At 38.3% G+C, this 18,942-nt stretch overlaps 4 protein-coding genes across 4 annotated transcripts; 3 read left to right on the plus strand and 1 right to left on the minus strand.

Moving 5' to 3' along the window:
* Positions 1–2,135: 2,135 nt before the first annotated feature.
* On the plus strand, positions 2,136–5,374 carry LOC147852855 (nuclear transport factor 2-like). Its single transcript, XM_087333304.1, has 8 exons — positions 2,136–2,168; positions 2,435–2,578; positions 3,201–3,462; positions 3,556–3,923; positions 4,021–4,093; positions 4,292–4,416; positions 4,505–4,567; positions 4,849–5,374. The coding sequence occupies exons 1-8, from the start codon at positions 2,136–2,138 to the stop codon at positions 4,942–4,944; spliced, it is 1,164 nt and encodes a 387-aa protein (XP_087189430.1). The 3' UTR covers positions 4,945–5,374.
* LOC147852856 (uncharacterized) lies at positions 5,009–5,472 on the plus strand. Its single transcript, XM_087332814.1, has 2 exons — positions 5,009–5,167; positions 5,244–5,472. Exons 1-2 carry the CDS (start codon positions 5,009–5,011, stop codon positions 5,463–5,465), a joined length of 381 nt encoding a protein of 126 aa, XP_087188940.1. The 3' UTR covers positions 5,466–5,472.
* A 1,314-nt stretch (positions 5,473–6,786) lies between these two features.
* LOC147852857 (pentatricopeptide repeat-containing protein At1g15510, chloroplastic-like) lies at positions 6,787–9,526 on the minus strand. The gene has a single exon (XM_087333578.1). The coding sequence runs from the start codon at positions 9,502–9,504 to the stop codon at positions 7,252–7,254; it is 2,253 nt and encodes a 750-aa protein (XP_087189704.1). The 5' UTR covers positions 9,505–9,526; the 3' UTR covers positions 6,787–7,251.
* Positions 9,527–11,271: 1,745 nt separating this feature from the next.
* On the plus strand, positions 11,272–12,320 carry LOC147852858 (uncharacterized). Its single transcript, XM_087333705.1, has one exon. It carries the CDS (start codon positions 11,344–11,346, stop codon positions 11,881–11,883), a length of 540 nt encoding a protein of 179 aa, XP_087189831.1. The 5' UTR covers positions 11,272–11,343; the 3' UTR covers positions 11,884–12,320.
* The last annotated feature ends 6,622 nt before the right edge of the window (positions 12,321–18,942 follow it).

The following is an 18,942-nucleotide window of genomic DNA, read 5'->3' on the forward strand; positions in this document are numbered from 1 at the left end:
TCATACTATGATTAACATTGTTTAAGAGCTGAGCAATAAATTTCACTAGATGTCATGCAAACATGTCAGGGAAAATACGTGAATGATTGGGTGAAGGTAGGAGCAAATGATTAAAATTTAAAATAAAAGTATGAGGAGTTTCTCATTTCACATCAATCCACAACGTTAAGTTGCAAAGCATAAGCTCTGTGCCATCTTATCTGAACTTTAAAGTTACAGTTCAATAGCCTTCTTAATCTTTACACAATATTTTGTGGTTATCTATAAAGTCAATGATTCCACTTAATATCGTAGTGCATAATGACTTATTAGAAACATCCTCCAAGGCAAAGTGTCTCACATAACTGTTGTTGATAGTATTGAAAGAGTTGGGCAATGGCTCTTGTTGTGATTCTCTACCAATTTACTAACAAGTTTTTTGTATTAGCTTTTGCAATTTGTGGGGGCGATCTTCTCCTCCATGTTTTTCTTCTCTTTATCACACTGTATAGTTTTGCAAATGTAGACAGCCCACCATGAGGAGTGCCTTTATTATTTTTGCGATTCTTTGAGAGAAAGTCTGCCCACGAGAGCATTGTACATTTGTTTGTCTCTTGGGTGTTTCCATCAAATACGTCCATCATTGATTGATGGGCAGGCTTCTTGCATTCATCCATCGATACGATCACTATTAGAGTTGATGATTCATTTGACCTTGGATTCTCTTGAAAACAAATATCAAGAGAAGAGGAAGTAAAATGGTTTGCTTTTGAAAATCGAGACTTTCTTATGATGGATTACACGTATTTTAGTTCTGCTTCTCCGTTGTGTCCGCCCTAGTGTGAAAAGGACCCTCTTATTTTATTTATTTATTTATATTTTTATTCCAAAAACCACTACTTCGCATTAGTTAGCAAATAGAATACAACAGAGTTTGACCAAATCCACAATGGGAACAACATATACAACTTGGAGAAACAACTCCAAAACTATCAAACAAAAACAACAAAAAAACTCAACCGATCCTTAACTCAAGCAAAATTGAAATAGACCCTATTTTACCCTGACTCTACAGCTCCCAACCAACTATTTTCTAACAACATTATCTGGGTAACATGACTATACTAACGCACGTTTGTGTCAACTATACATACATAATTACAACCCATGTACAATATTGAGGGCCATCGGTGGAAACAGCCACCTAGGTGCTTGGTAATTCCACTTAGGCCTCGATGAAGAATTGACTAGCATGGGAGAGCTACTCCATTTAAGCAAGAACTTGGACCTTGCCCTTTTCTGCTTCTTCTGAATCCCCTTGAATCGAATCATACCGACCGCGCAACCAAGCCACAAGATCAAACTAGATATTTAACATCATCTCCCCGCATGAGAGCTTTTGTTACTGAAAAACAAACTTACAACGCCTGACCTAGATGTGCCAGGCCGTCAAACACACCACCATAAGCCAAATCTCCTCAAAAAATTCAGAATTTGTGCCTGGTCTCACCTCATCACATTGGAACATGCTACCACCCTGCACTATAAATCCATGTCCTTGTGGGTTTAACCGTTCACCCCAGCTTTCCCCTTTTAGGGACAATCCTTGTATTGAGCCCCACACAAGGTTCCCATTCACACCACAGGTTGCCACGATTTGAAGGCTTCTACTCCAAATGCTAATCGCCTCTGTACAATTCCAAAAACAGTGAGAGATTGATTCCAAAGCCATAACTTACAACTAGCCTCACCACTCGCCTAAAGGTACCGCCTTGTGGCTAAGAAGCCATAACCAAGCTTTAATTTTTTCTGGCATATCCAATGCCCAGAGTCTCCTCCAAAAACGACTTCACATCGTCGTCTGAAATGCCTTTATCCTTATTTTGATTAAGGAAACACGAAAAAAAAAACCTGAGCACTTTAGCAACCATTTTTGTCTTCTGGTATTTGCTTTTTATCTTTTGCCTTTTGCTTTTCTACTAAAGTGAAGAAATTTTCGCGATCGAAAGAACAAGAAAGAGCCAGTAGCTGCAGCAGCAGGAAAGCAACGAAGAATCCGGGTTTTTGGAGCTGCTCTCTTCTACTACTTTTCCTCTTCCTCTTCTTCTGCTGCTACTGTTTCATCGATTCTCCCTGCGTCCAGAACCTCATCGGCTATGTCGTCTAGATGGGATGCGAGTCCCCAAGAGGTGAGTGAGTCTCTCTCTCCCGAAAGCCTGCGGAAAAGCTTCCCATCGTCTTCTTTTCTTACACCGATCTTTACTTCGTCTCTTTGATCATTCATTGTTTTCTTTATTTCTATTATAATTGCTTTTGATTTCTGAAGCTTTCCCTCCCCGTCTTCGCAACATCCATTTTCTGTTTTGCAATGCCGTTTAATTTAGACGATCAAAAAGAAAAAACGCTCTAAACATTTGATCATCGCTGACGTTTGTTTTATATATGAATATTTCAGAAGGGAGAAGCCTTTGTAATCGAGTACTATAACTATCTTCGCAACCAGCCTCAGATGGCCTACCGCTTTTACACAGACTCCAGTTGCGTCGTTCGTGCAGAATCTGCTCTCAATGGCCCCGTGTTATCTGCTAGAAGCCGACAGGTATAAATATTAATTAAAGTAGCTCCGTTGATCTCATGATCATAACACCTCTAATCAAACTGTACTTTGTTTGCTGTCGTCGAGCGTACATTTAGTATATATTGTTTCTTCTGTTTAGGAATACGATATGCGGTTCTTCGTCTTCTTCTCTTCATTTATCGTCCTTCAGCTTTTAGTATCTTGTGGTTTATGGCATCTGTTAAGAACCTATCTCTGGTTTCAATCATGTGTAGTTTCCTTCCCATGAATCCTCTCGATAATACTGTATGTATATATGATTATTGGTCTTCCTCTCGTCTATCCTTCAGTTCCATTGACGTTGAGCTTTTATCGTTCTGTTGTTGTCTTCTAATTAAGAATGTCGACTTCATGGAAACGCTAAGCATTTTCTTCCCATTGAATTATGCCTCTACTATGAGCATTCTTAACTTGTAGAATTTTAGTTTTTTCACAGGAGTCCATTGAATATTACGGCAGAACCTTTTCCATCCTTCCTCATTCACTCCATTTGAGTTTATATCTATTGTTTTCTCATCCAACGATCTAGCTGTAATGTGTGCATAATAACAGCTTCCGCTTCATGGAAGCACTGACCGCTTCTTCTTGTTTTTGGTGGTGCTAGGATATCCACAATCTAATCATCTCTTTGCGATATGAAGAATGTATTGCAGAAATCTTGACAATACATTCATCAGAATCACTTGGAGGATGTCTCTTACTGTTGGTAACTGGCATAATGCACAGACGTGATTTTATAAGGAGAAGATTTGTGCAGACTTTCTTCCTAACTCCTCAAGAGGGGGACTTTCTTGTTCTGAACGATGTTTTTACGTACCTAAATAACGAGCCACCAGCATTCATGTTTCAGATTCCCTCAGAGGCAGGTAGAAATATCTTCTCTAAAGGTTCTTATTTTGTTGTAAAAGCCGATATTTTACCTGCAACCCAGGCAACATAAATCAGGTTATTACTTGCAGTTTTTAACGCTCCACGAAATTTCTGTATTGGTGGAAGTAGCACGGAAGGAGGTGTGGCAATAGAACAAGAACCTCTATTGTGTCATGAATATAATCCCAACCATACCACTGCCGCTGAGGAGGGGCAAGTAATATCTTCTAATGACAATGCTGAGATGGAACAAGAAGTAGTTGCTGATGAAAATCCTGAGATTGAACAAGCAGAAGTTGCTGAGGAAAATGCTGAGATGGAGCATATCACAATTAATAGAATGCCAACTGAAAGTATCGAATCTATTGAACAGATTTCAGAAGCGGATGACACTAGACCGTCTCCTTCTTCTTTTCATGATGGCTCAGCAGATCAAAAGACGTCCTATGCCTCTGTTGTGAGCATGCAGAACCATTTTTTCGTCTGGCTCCCCGTGATATCGTTTTTGCCTTTATTTTATGTATGTCTATAGCTATTTTATATGTTAATAATAGCTTCGACAACCATGGAAAGGTGGAAAAACTCCGGCTATGAAGATCTCTTTCCAGAAATCAACATTTGACCAAGGTCAGACCAACTCTGTACACAAAAAATAACAGTAAGGCAGGTTTGCTGGCAAAATCCACAGCTGAGGAAATACATATTCAACTGTGAATAAATACTCTAAAATATTATTGACGATGTTCAAGTAGTAATGAACACTTTTGTCCCTGGACTGAGAGAGATATTGCTCATATTTGATTATATCCTTTTGTATACCTCCAGTAAACGCTGTACATTCTCTCTATATCAAGAATCTGCCAGCGAGGATTACCAAATCTCTACTCGAGATGTACCTTATGAAGATTGGGACGTCCAGACCTAGTAGTGTTGTTCTCAAATTCCACAAGGTTCTTGCTGATAATTTTTTCTTTCTTTCTTTTTCACTATATTCACACATATGCCTATTCATAAATATCAATAAATTTAATGATAAAGGATGGTCGAGCCTATGCATTTGTTGATTTTCGTGACATGGAATCAGGGCGTAAGGCCATTGAGGTATTGTTTTAGTAATCCTTTGAATCTAAGAGGGTCAGCTTTTCTTTCTAAAGGAGGTTTCAGCTAGAGTTTACTAACTTGATAGCCAATTCTGTATATGAGCCTTATGTACGACTTTTACTGATAGTGTTATTGTACATCATTGGTTTATGTAGTTATATATTGGATCCGTGGAGAAATATTTTGAAATGTTGAATGGGTTATATGATCGTGCCTCTTTGCTTTTTAATGAATGAAACTCGTCCTTAGCTAGTTCTTACTTTACTTTTAATGGATGAAAGGCATCACCTATACTAATTGATGGTAAAAAAGCTTATATTGAGAAGAGAAAATCCATATACACCGGAGGTAAACGTGTAATGGAATCTTTGTTCTAAAATTTTGAAATTTCTACCATCCATTCAATTCTAAACTCATGGATATTAGGTTGGGGCCTATGTTATGGCTGGGGAAGAGGTTACTCCAATTAGGTGCGAGCTAATGTACCATATAATGCAAGAACTTCTGGGATACATCACATTGATGTGGAAAATGCATCTACTGAAGGTCAAGGGAGTGGGGGAATGGCTCCAGGAAAATTTGCTAGTTAAACCTGAGAAGGTGATAGGTCACGCTTATACCTTTTCATTAGCATGTTCTGGAAATGTGCTTAAGAAGAAATATTGGGATCTTGCAGGTTCATACTATGTCTACTGGATATGCCGGCAACATTCGATTATTGTTTAGGAATTTTGATAGTCTCTTGTGCATGTGTGGCTTGTATCCAACAACTTATTTTCTCGCTGAGGTGGATCTTGTTTTTTGCTATTCATTGGTTGTCTGGTGGATGGGATTTTTAATCCTATTTCAGGATGTTTTAGAATGGACTTACAAGAAATCAGAGTATCTAAAACTGTGATAGAACTTGTTTGATAAATGGTAATGCGATAGAACTTGTTTGATAAATGGTGTTGAAAAGTATTACAACAAGCTTATGATGTATTGCCATCATTAAACAAGTGCTTGGAAGATGTTGAGGGATGCATGCTGTGTATGTACATCAGTTAGTCTCTTAATTAATTTCTTCATAGCTAGATTATGCAAACAATCTATGTGTTTATCTGTTATTATCTAATGATATATTTACTATTGATTATGTAATATGGGGTTCTTTTGTTGCAAGCAGTGTCTTCAGAGGCTGCGATAAAGAAATTAAAGCTATTTAATTTTGTGTTTCTTTAAAGGGAGAAAGAGCTTTTTGTCATGTGCTTTCTAAAGAGATTCTAATGAACAAATTAATCATTTCTATTGAAAACTATGTTCATTTCCTTATACTAATTTGATAGAAACAACAAACATGAAGCATCGATGCTGTGATGATTTGAAGGTCTCCATTGACATGGAAACTATGTGGTATACTCTTGACAATAGTTTTTCTGGCTTGCTTTCAAGGATAGAATTTCTTCCTAGAGGGGGGGAGAAAACTTCCCACACATTCAATTATTATGAATATGGATGTCAAATAATACATTAAATCTCAGCCAAGATGGATTGGTTAGACAATAAATAGACTTCCATGATAGTAAATGTGTGGAATGCATTGACAACTGTGGACACATGTATGATATTTCTCGATGGCATTCCAAAGACATCACCAATCTCAATATGAACTAAATGGTTAAATGATAAATCCTTCAATTTGAATGTGTGCAAGTTCTGGTTGTACAGACAGCAGGAGGCTGTAGCCTGGATAATGACATCTAGGAGCTAAATATTTTTTGTTGCACTACGCCACCCATTATATAGTTTACCCTAGATGATCCAGTCAACTGCTGCGCATTTCAGGGGCATATAGAGATTTAGCGAGAAACAGATCTTATTAGAGTTGAAATACATACAGGATTCCCCAATTTCTTAAAATTCCTTGGCTTAGGGGTCAAAAGTATATTTCTAACAGGATAAATTTACATTTCTAACAGATTGGTTTGATGCTAGTGATGGGCTGTATCATTTCCTGCATAATTAAAAACATGTATGGTTATAGCTTGTACGTACCATGTTTGAACTTATTATCTAACCAATTTATCTTCTTTAGTATCTCCACCAATCACCTGTTATTCTTGCATAATGCAATTTCTCCATTTGTGTATCTTTCCCCTGGCCACTTGAACTGGAAGAAAACATTCACGTTCAAGAGATTAAATACGATCACCTATCAAGAATAGAGTTTGCCTCTACAATGAAATAAGTACATCATTAGATGTTTTAATTTCTTCTCAACAGAATGTTGATCTAAATATCTATGTTGCTTGGCATCCTCACAAAATGGACACTTGCCAAGAGGTTACTTCAAGTTAGGGCTTCATGGAAATGGATACTCCACATCTGAAGATACCCCAATCTCCCTCATGAGTCTGTCTACCTACAGTCTCAATGACCCATTGATACAATGGAAAAATCAAGAAACTACCAATTCAAAATGTGTTATCTCGCGTTCGCAGCCCTATAAGAGCTTCTCAATCCTCTTCTTGTGTCCAGCCTAGGAGAGCACTCGCAATCATTGACCGAGTTCCATATACACTGTAGATCAGTCAAATGGAACATACATTTCAGGTACGATAACGGAAAAGAAAAACAAAAAAGTATGGGAATAGGGAACTAGCATCCATCCTTTGTGACAATTTTGATCTACGTACACCCTTGCATTATAGATCACATAACATTCCACATGCAGCTCTTTCAGCTAGTTCTATATCCTTGTGAATCTTGGAAGCAGTAAATAATGTCATCCATATCTCATCATGTGCCCGATATGGCATTTTATACACGAACTTTTCAGCCTCTTCCAGGAGGCCTGCACGACCAAAAAGATCAACCACGCAAGCATAATGATCCACTGAAGGAGAAATATCATGCTTCATACTCATGGCATTGAAATACCAGTAACCCTCTTCTAATAATCCTGAATGAGTGCAAGCAACAAGTATCCCCATGTATGTAGCTTTGTTGGGTTTGATACCCTCTTCAAGCATTTGCTCGAAGAGCATAATGGCATCATTGCTATGACCATGTCTAGCGAACCCGACAATTATTGTTGTCCATGGCACTACATCTTTATTTTGAATTTTGATAAAAATATGGTGTGCATCAATGAGGCTACCAGATTTTGCATACATGTCGATTAGGGCACTCACTATAAAGGTGTCTGTTTCAAGACCATTTTGGATCACATGTGCATGAATCTCTTTGCCGTGATCCATCATTCCTAAGCCAGCACATGCATTCAAAGTGCACACAAATGTGTATGCACTAGGTGTCAAGCCTTCCCTTTGCATCGCCCAAAATAGCCGCAATACATCATTGCTATGCCCATTTTGAAAGAACCCCACAATCATTGAGTTCCAGGAAATAACATTGCGATCTGGTAACTTCTTAAAAACATCAAATGCATCCTCAATGCTTCCACATTTTGCATACATATCAACAATTGCACTACATACGTAATCATCAGATTCGTGACTATTTATGATACAAAATTTATGGATAAACTTTCCTTCATTCAAAGAGGAAAGGCGAGCACATGCATTGAGAAGTCCTGTGACAGTAAGAGAATTTGGTTTAATACCTTCCTCTTGCATAAGATGAAAGAGCCCTAAAGCCTCATTATCACATTCACAATCAACATACCCCAAGATCATTGTTTTCCAAGTTGCGACGTCTCGTTTCCGTTGCTGATCAAACACGAACCTCGCCTCTTCGATTGCACCACATTTTATGTACATGTCGAGAATATTATTTAGGACACCAGTATTGGATTTGAAACTGCTTTTCATGATAAAAGCGTGAACTCGCTTACACTTATCAAAGTCTTTAAGGTTGATGCATGTATTTATCATCATGGTAATAGAGACTATATCTGGCTTTATGATTTGTTGTATCATTTTTTCAACAATTTCAAAGGCATTCTCATGGTGTCCATGTTGCAAGTAAGCTGATATTATTTCATTCCATGAGATCTCATCTCTCCTTTGCATTTGATCGAAAACTCGACGAGCTTCTTTTACACTTCCACATTTGGCATACATTGCAATTACAACGTTGTTCAAGAGGATATCTGAAGAGAAAATGCTCCTTTTAATGTATTCATGGATGTGCTTACCAAGCTTTAAGCTCCCCATATTAGCACATACCCTGAGAACACAAACAAATGCTACATTATCCGGCTTAATGTTTGCATCAAGCATGTCCTGGAAAAGTACCAGAGCATCTTCATTCCATCCATGGCTACTGTACCCAGAGAGAATGGAGGTCCAAGACACGAGGTTTCGCTCCTTCATGCATGCAAACACACTCTTAGCATCAACCAAATCATGGCATTTGCAGTACATCTTAACCATGGCATTTTGAACCAAAAGTTGTGACTCGTGCCCTTGTTCTACAACACAAAATTGGACCTCTTTCCCATAATCAAGAGCCACTAGGCCACCACATGCATTGAGTGCATATACAAATCCAGCCAAATCGAGCTTTAAAGTGCTATCCAACATTTCCGAGAACAACACAAGGGCATCTTCATGTTGGTTGTGATGTGTATATGCTCCCATCAGAACAGAGCAAGAATCAGTGGTCTTATGAGGCATGCTGTTTAGACTATATCTAGCTTCGAGGAAGCTACCACATTTTGCATACATGGAAATTAGGGTAAACCATGAGTGATTTTTGAGTTTGAAACCATGCTTTAGCATGTGGATGTGAACTTGTTTTCCTTCTGGAAGGGCTTTCATCATACAACATGACTGTAGAAGGCGAATATATGTGTTGTCTGGATCCTCCCATGTTTCTGTGCTTCTTAAGGTTCGGATGATGAATGAGAGCCTGTCTTCTGTATATTGTCTCCTTCGTTTCCTCAGAGATGGATGAAGATGAGGAGAAGATGAAGAAAGCTCGAGAAGACGCATAAAACCTGAATCCCGGAGAGGTAGATTCACACCATCCTAAATCTCGCATGGATATATGCAGCGAATAACAGAGAATGAGAGGGGTATTGGTATAATTTGCATGAGGTTTAAGTAAATTACATAATTGCCCTTTCATTAGCATGCTCTTGTTGCCATGGTATCATAGTCCATGGAACCCTTATTGAGTGCCATGATTTGGCAGTTAGTTGTTAAGAATTGAGTGCTTGAATATGGATGTCCAAGAATTTTAGTTGTGAAACATTGCGATGGAGAATGCACATTACAACAATGAGAGGAATGTGTGTGTGTGTGTGTGTGTGTGTGTGTGTGTGTGTGTGTATTGACATTATTTACTTAGAAAGAGAGAGAAATAATTTGATTTTATTATCGTCTTCTAAGGTCAATTAATATGTCGTATGAGACAAAAAGTAGAACATTTCCACATAATACATATGAAATTGAGCAGCGACTCTCGATCTTCAAGAACTTTACTAATGAATGTCACAATCGAGGGTGTATATTGTGATTGTGAGAGAATTTTGTTGGAGGATTGGGTTTGGTCCAAAATGTGTGGAAAGCATAGTCATACAGAACAATTATCCACAAATCATGACACTTGGATTGACATGAAAATTAAATTAAATTGTATGGCAACATTTAGATTGGTAATTATGCAAATGTTATTGTAGGCCATACAAATAGATCGTGGCATGTAAAACCATGTGAATAAGGTGTGTCATATAGTTCATATTTGATGACAAATTGTCACCCATGTTCTCGAACCGATGGAAGATTAATCGTGGAAAGCTTGGGTATTTGAGAATATCAACCACATCCATCATACATTGATCGAAGACAATGATGGGTTGGTGGTGGGTTTGTTACTTACAAAGGACATCATCCAATGTGTGATGACAATGTTGAGTGTTGGATGCAAAACGACAATGTTTCTTTTGTGAGTCATAGTAAGCTTGGGTTGCTTTTACTGGCGGCTTTAAAACACGAAAAACATATGAGATGGGGCAGGTTTTCTCTATACAACCGATCGAGGACGACGATATACACATATGCATTACATGCCTAGTTCTTAAAGACATCATGGTTTGTTTTATATCTCCGATTTGAACATTATTAAGTGGGATAATTCGGTCACCCTTATTGCTCCGAGGAGCCGAAAGACTGCCCTTCCCAACATACAAGGTAATGTTTGACTGCCTTGGGTTCTATGGTGGTAGAAATTAGGATTAGAGTATGAGAAATGATGAGTAACAATAATATATACTAGTAGAAATACAAATACAAATAAAAAAGAAAACAAATGAAAATGGGAAAAATAAAAATAAAAAAAGTAAGAAAAATAAGAAAAATATAAAAAACAAAATAAATATAAAAGTAAAAAACAAAACAAAAAACAAAAACAAAAATACAAAAATACAAAAATACAAAAATACAAAAAATACAAAAATACAAAAATACAAAAAAGAAAAAAAATACAAAAATACAAAAATACAAAAATACAAAAAATACAAAAAAAAGAAAAAAAAGAAAAAAAGAAAAATACAACAAAAATACAAAGATACAAAAATAAAAATAAAAACAAAAATACAAAAATAAAAGAAAATGAAAAGGGGAAAAATTAAAATAAAAAATGTAAGAAAAAGAAAAGAAAAGAAAAGAAAAGCTAAGAAAATAAGAAACAAAATAAGAAAAAATAACAACAAAAAATAAATAAATAATGGTAATAGGGCTATTACATAGTAGTAGCAGTAATAATAATAACCTCCGAAAACCCTAATCACCATCTGTGTAAACGTCTTTCTGCAAATCGAAGCTCCCGCGATGGCGAGCCCAGGGTTTAGCAAGCTAAGATCGGCACTGCTGCCATCGCATTCCCAAGTGAATCAGAGGAGAAGCAGCACCGTCTTCTTCTTCTTCTTCTCCCATCAGCACTCAAGGTCCTTCGCAGCAGCAGCAGCAGCAGGAAGCGAAGCACAGGGCGAAGAAACGGCCAAGAAGAAGCGGCGGAGCAAGAAGAAGAACTTCATCGAGGTGGCCCAGTTCCTCCCGAACTGGGGGGTCGGAGCTAAGTTCACGAAATCGCACTGGCCCGAAGGCAACTTTTACAGAGTCACGAACGTTAAGCTCTACAAGAGCGGACGCCATGGCGCTGCCTGGGGCATCTTTCATCAGTCTGAAGCCCCCAAGACAGACGAAGCTCAGAAGATCGGTGGCGTTAACAAGCGTTGCTGGCGCTACGTCCCTGAAGGGGCCCAAACGGCATGGAAACACATCGTTTCATTCAGCCCCGTTCCCTCTCCCGCAGTTTCTTCATCTTCTTCTGCGCCTGATACTCCTGCTTCTGAAGTGTCCGCAAGCTGAACGGTGTCCGTTCTCCAGGTTTTTTCTGGTGTGTTTGTTTTCTTCTACATTTAGAAACGAAACAAAAGAATCGTGTGCAGAAGAGGCATTCTTTTGCTTTGAATGTGATAGGAAGTCTTAGAATTGACATATCTGATTGCGTGAGCAACATCTGAGGCATTCTACCCTAGTTGAAATCATGAAACATGTCATCTTGGTTACGTTTGGTTACGTTATTACTGCGTTGAGATCAGTCAGGTCTGCTGAAGTACCTACCCCCTTTTTAATAAAGAAAAGGAATGACCTTCGGATTGGCCTTTGTTGCAATAACTAATATAGACTTAAACGCTTAGTTTTTCTTGATTATAATATGTGTACTATTGTCATACTTACTCTAGTGAACATCCTGTAAAATGTCATCTGAGGCCAAAATTAATATGATATAGCTTTCTCTGGTCTCTGTAATACGTCTCACACGTTAAAAATCTTACAAATGTCGTCTTGATCTGTTTTGAGATGGGAATTCGGGATGCTAAAGTTGAAGGCTGGTAGTAAGTAGGTGTTTCATATTTCCGTTGACTTGTCATGCAAGATCTAGTGTTGATTTGGGCCGGAGATGTTTTCTACTCCTGGAACTGACACATAAATTGCCATTTTTAACATAGTTCTTCAGCCTTTAGAGAAACTAAAACACATTTCAGAATGTGGATATTATTCTATTGGATTTTTTTGAGAAAGTCTTCTCATGTTTAAAGATCTTGAAGGTTAAAGTTGAAAATGTGTGATACCTACTACCTACTTCAATCCATTATGTCTATATTCATATTATGAAATACTGGTATCTGTTTGATTTAATTCTTACCCTATATTTTATGGTCTATGGTTTAGTTGAGAAGTCCAAATTTGAATCCTGATTTCTTCTCTAGTACCATGTTGGAAACTGTTCTGGAATTTTGGTTTCAGGAATTCAAATTCCCTATTTAGCAACGGTCTTAGTCTTCCTCTCCTCACTGCTGATTTCATTGAGCAGTCCAATCTTCTAAGCAAATGTATAGAATTTAAACTTCAAACGTGTTATAGATGGTTGCATCTTTATTATGTAGAATTTAGATGCCAAGTGTGTTACAGATGGTCTCTTTGTTTAATTATCATTCAAAACTTGAAGGCGAGTACTGTTGAAGTCTACTGGACTTCTTTTGTTATCTTTTTATTTGGGCTGTTAATAAGTTTTTGTTGCTGTATGTGAAATCCTACATTGGTTGCATCTTGATTGTGATTTATCAGGGTATATTGCTAATGGATATCCGGATGGTATGGAAATGTTTGATACCTTCAGCTGTTCATGTGAATTTTCACAGTTAGCTTTGTGCATTAGTATGTTGTAAATTGCCATACAAAAGCTGCTCAACCTGCACAAGAAAAACACTAGTTAATATAATTTTTTCACGCAGCTTTTTCTTGCATGTAGTTTTCTCTCACACTTCTACTAATGTGAAATTGATCTATTGGGATGTTAATGTATCTTCAAATCTGCCAGTGGGGAAGCAACTCATTCAGAATGTGGACATGGATGATTATCTAGAAGGATATTTTATTGTTTTAGCAAGTACCCCCCTGATTAAATTGATCCAAAACTCCAAGTAGGGTTTTGACCTAATTAATACAAAGTCAATGTTTGCACTAACTATGTTCCTAAATTTCCTTGAAGAAAATTCCTTACCAAATCAAGAAAGCTGCCTGCAATAATTGGTTTTTAGAGAGTTGTTTTCCTATTAGAATGTAGGGTGACATTGATACTAGTTGAATTTTATTAATTTGGAAATTGATATGTGACACATTACAGCTAATGACTAAATGTTTCTTGAATATATAGTGAACAATTAATCTTTCCTTGAAAAAGAGCACATGATATTTGTAGTCCTTGATAATTCTTTGCTTAAACCCAAAACCGACTCTATATAGATGACAAGATTCTTTAGTCATGTCTTATTCTATTTCTATCTACTTTTCTCTTTAGTTACATTTATATTAGTTTAGGGTTTAGACAACATATTAAGTCCTAATCCCTTGTTTGCTCTAATAGGCCATTTAATTCATGGCAATATGCATTTTATTTATTTATTTATTTATTCCAAAAAAGAATATATTCCATTAGTTAAAATATACTCTCGATCCCTTTCTTGGGTAGGCAATGCCAAGACTATCCTATCCTACATAAGAGATCTCGCTTATTTATCTTTCACTTTCACATATGTCTCTAACCATCCTTTCATACACATCACCTACATTCACTATCCTACATGCCATGTCTCTCATGCCCCTCGTTCAACTATTGTGAGGGGGGAATAACCATTTGGGTACTTCATACTTTCATAGTATATCTATTCCATTTGCTAAGGCCATCGGTGTAGTACACTATCGCTTTCGAAAATTCAGCCTCATTAGTTCTACAGTATCATTAGTGCCATCAATCCGCTCATATGTCTCTTAGTGTAGCAGTTTCACATATGTCTCTAGCCATCCTTTCATACACATCACCTACATTCACTATCCCACATGCCATGTCTTTCATGCCCCTCGTTCAACTATTGTGAGGGGGGGACAACGATCTAGGTACTTCATACTTCCATAGTATATCCATTCCATTTGTTGTGGTCATCGGTGTAGTACACCATCGCTGTCGAAAATTCAGCTTTGTTAGTTTTGCAGCATCATTAGTACCATCAATTTGCTCATATTGAGCTCTTAGTGTAGTTATTAATGTGTGCCAGATTAGCTTAATCGATTCAGTTGGAGGGCGTTTGTGTGCTAAAAATACCTTGGTACACCTTGCTGTCCATATACACCATATAGTAATGGGGGCAAGCAACGTCCAAAGATCTCCAAGTTTTGATTCTATGCACAAGCTGTAGATAACCTGTTATCAGTGACCAATCGAACAATGCCATTCTCCCCTTTGTACTGAGCATCGCATGTGCTATCGTATTTTGTTGCATCATCCTCAAGACAAATCTAACAAGCATGTCCCCAATTGAGGGTGAATGAACTAGAGGCATGGCAAAGCAAACGTGTTCTTGTTCTAGAATAATTTGCCTCCCAATCTTCTTGTTATACCAAAAAAATTGAACCAGCTTTTCCCCATCAGTTCGTCCTTGAGTTCTCCAAAAATATATCATTGGGTCCCATGATAACTGATCCAAATGCTCTTCTATAGGCCAACACATTGTCGCCGTTGTGATCTCCCTTGGATTAGGGTCAATAATCATATTCTTGCCATTTTTTGCGATCAGCCTAATCGGCCTTTCTCTTTGAAATGCTGTTTGCTCAACTCTTACCATTCCGTGCTCTAGTTTGTAGTAGCATACCTCATTTGAATCTACTTTCATTCCCTTAATGCCAATTAAACAATTCTCAGCATCTATAAGTCCTGTCCACACAATTTCAGAGGTTGTTACTTCTTCCTCTTCCAAGGTATTCCTGTAGCATGCAATGGCATATGTAATTCTCTTGAGCATGCCTTTACCCATGCTTATTCTCCATATTCTAGCCTTTTGAGTGCCCACCTCATTGGACAAAAACCTCTCCCACTCCACTAATGCATTCCCTTTTGCATTGATTAACTCTGCCCATTTGAAACCTGCTTTTTGTCCTATCATCAACCCATCCACATCTCTAACCAATGGGTTCCACATAATTGGCATGTACATCCGCGCATATGCATCATTTCTCCACATACATGTGATCCCCTTTCTGATTTCTTACCGTGCTTTCATAATTCCAATGGCACAAAGACTCTACATGCTTCCCCAATATTTATGTCTCATTTCTGGCACAAAGCCCCAAAATGGGTTGCTTCGCCAACGTCCACCTTGTCTCGGCAACCACATCTTCCATCTACGTCGCCATAGAACTTTCCAAGGTGCCTCAAGAGGTTGTAGGCTCCTGACCACTAGTTTGCCTAGCAAGGCCTTCGTTTGCACCATGGGATCTATCAATCCCACCCCCCTTGCAGTTTTCCTTTTTATAAGCATGGTCCAAGCAACCTTTGCACATGCTTGTTTTTCCTTCGTGCCCCTCCATAAGAAATTTCCGATAATCCTTTTTATCAATTTTATCAACTTGGGCACGATTATCCAGCATGCAACAATATGCCATATAGTGGCCATTACACTCTGATTTGCAATCACAATCTTGCCCACAAAGGATAGTTTTCTTGCATTCCATCATATTAGCTTCGCTTTTATTTTGTCCACTAGTAGATTGTAGTGTTCTACTCGATCGATGTCCATACCAATTTTGAAGCCCAAGTATCTAGTAGCTTCTCGTTTCCTCAACCATCTAAAATTGGGGTTAGGGACCCAATTTAACAAGGGCTTATTATTGATCCAAATGCCCATTGATTTATTCCAATTTATTTTAGCATTCGATCCCCTACAAAACTCATTAATTGCATTCTGCAATCTACCCAAGTTGTGTGCATCACCCTTGACATAGGTCATTGTGTCATCAACATATGTCATATCAAGCACCATACCTTCATCAACGGGCAAGGTAAGGTCTTGTATTTGCCAAGATCTATCATCAATTTGATAATGCAAAGCTTCTGCTGCAATGATGTATAAGTATGGGGCCAATGGGCATCCTTGGCGTACCGAACGTAGCATCTTAAAGCTCTTCCCCATACGTCCAGCCATTAACACCTGTCTGGATGCACATATGTAAAAGGCACCCATTCCAAGGATCCATTGTTGTTCAAAGCCTAGGGCTGCCATCATTGCTTCTAGGAAATCCCATGAAATCCTGTCATATGCTTTTTTGAAGTCGAGTAGCATTACTGCTAGGTCCACTTCTTGCTCCTCCGCCCATGCTAAGTATTCCCAGAATGTTATCACATTGTCAACAATGCTCCGGTTTTCCAGGAAGCCAGTTTGCGTTGTACGTATAATGTCCCCAAGTACCATTTTCAATCTCTTACTTACGACTTTGGCCATTATCTTATAAGCATTGGTGAGAATCATCAATGGTCGCCAATTATCAAGCGTTTAGGTCTTTACCAACCTTGGGTATTAAATTAATCATGCCTCTACACATTGTTGTGGGCATTAATCCTTCTACCATAATGTATTGCATCCTTGCCAACATGTCATCCTTAATTAAATCCCAATATTTGATGTAAAAGTATATAGGAAGTCCATCAATTCCTGCACAACTTTCTTTGTTCATATCCCCAATAACATCCCACAATTCATGCATACCTATAGGGGTATTTAGTAAGTCCATCATTTGAGCCGTAACTTTCCTTGGTATCCTAATTATTATATTACTAAAGGCAACCTGATCAGTTAGTTCCTCATTGCATACATTTAGTAGTTGAGTATAATAGCTTGTGGCTATTTCAAGCATTTCCTCTTTGCATGTGATCGTTGTGCCATCTGTCTTTTTTAAGCATGAAGTTTGAATCCCGGATCCTTTGCATTTAACAGCTTAAAAAAATCCTTTAGTAACCCAATCTCCTACCCTCATGCAGCTTGCTGCCTTACTTCGATAGGCATAGGTGCTCCTAAGTTTTTGGTACATCTCTAATTTGTTTTTGGCCTCCTCTAATCGAGCCTCAATCCATACATTATGTGTGTATACTTCTCTTAGTCATTACATAGAAGCGAGTGACCATTGCATTCTCTGCATTTTCTCCCTTATCTCTTTTCTAATTTCAATTGCTTTTTGTTGAAAAAACCCTGCACATGCCTCAAGTTTCCCAACCAGCCTATGAGTAGGGTCAAGGTACCTCCATTTGATATTAGACCATATTTTTTGTATATCATTGGTCCATTTAGTATCCATGACCAATTCCTTGCACACTTTCACATTATGTAGTTTGCATCGATTGTTTTCTTGTATGTGCAACAGAACTGGGGGATGATCAGAGAACATTGTACTCGGACAAATAATGCATCTGCCTTTCCAATCCATGAGTTGAGGGTCCAAATACCATCTGGTAAGCCTGGACATCATCCTCCCATGCACACTTCCTCCTACTCTAGAGTATCGAAGATATTTTTCTTTTTGCATTTGAAAGTTAGGTGCATTCCAACAGTCTATCACATTATATGCTAAACAAAACTTATCCCATGCATACTTCTTCGCCCCCTGCACCATATAGCACAATGCATTCTATTATGTTTAGCATGTAGTATCTTGATAGTTTATTGTTAATTTCTTTTTCCAAAAAAAACTCCTTCCATTAGTTATAAAATTTTACATATGAGATTAATATATACAAATCCCTATAGGGACACGATAGGTCCATCTTATGTGGATGCCCACCGACTCAATAAAGGGGGAGGTCAACCATTGCTGGATGAAGGCTAGTCGGTATCTTTCAACTCCATCGAAGTCGCCCTTGAGGCCATCATATTGGCTTTTTAGAGTGGCTACAACTTCACTCCATATCTCTTGCATTAACACTATTGGTTGCGCAGTTTGGTGGGAGAAGACCCGTCTACACCGTTGTTTCCATAGAGTCCAAAGAGTTATTGGGCTGACCAATTCCAACACCACTTGAGATTTGGCATTGATAGGAGTTGAGTGGACATTGTCGATGGTGGAGAAAAAACCTCTTGTGCTTTTATCACCAAAACAATCCCCTCCTCTTAATGCTCGTATCTGTCAATTGGGGCCTGCCATGATAGCCAACATATATTGGCCCACTTAATGAAGCCTTGCACCTGACATAATTGCAATAGGCGGGGGTTGCAATAATTGCAACCCCCTGCCATATTCGATGGGACTCTGGGCAGTCCCACAAAGCGTGTCGGATTGATTCTAGTGCATTTGGGCACGCTACACAATTAGGAGAGCTAAGGTACCCACATTGCCATGCACCAACCGGTAGTGACCTATGTATTAATAGCCATTGGAAGGTGGTGATTCGTCGTGCGTGTTGTTTCCAGATTTTTTTCCAAAACTTGGTGATAATTGTATGAGGAACATGATATGTGTGCCAAACCTTTGTAGCAGCCGGCTCTCGAGCGGTTTGAGCAGCTAGAATATGGCGACCCAATCTAGTTGTGAATTGGAAGA

The sequence above is a fragment of the Azolla caroliniana genome, unplaced genomic scaffold, assembly GCF_043228905.1.
Source record: "Azolla caroliniana isolate FFs.n. ecotype wild unplaced genomic scaffold, voAzoCaro1.0.p SCAF_17, whole genome shotgun sequence".
In the NCBI taxonomy this organism is placed as follows: domain Eukaryota; kingdom Viridiplantae; phylum Streptophyta; class Polypodiopsida; order Salviniales; family Salviniaceae; genus Azolla; species Azolla caroliniana.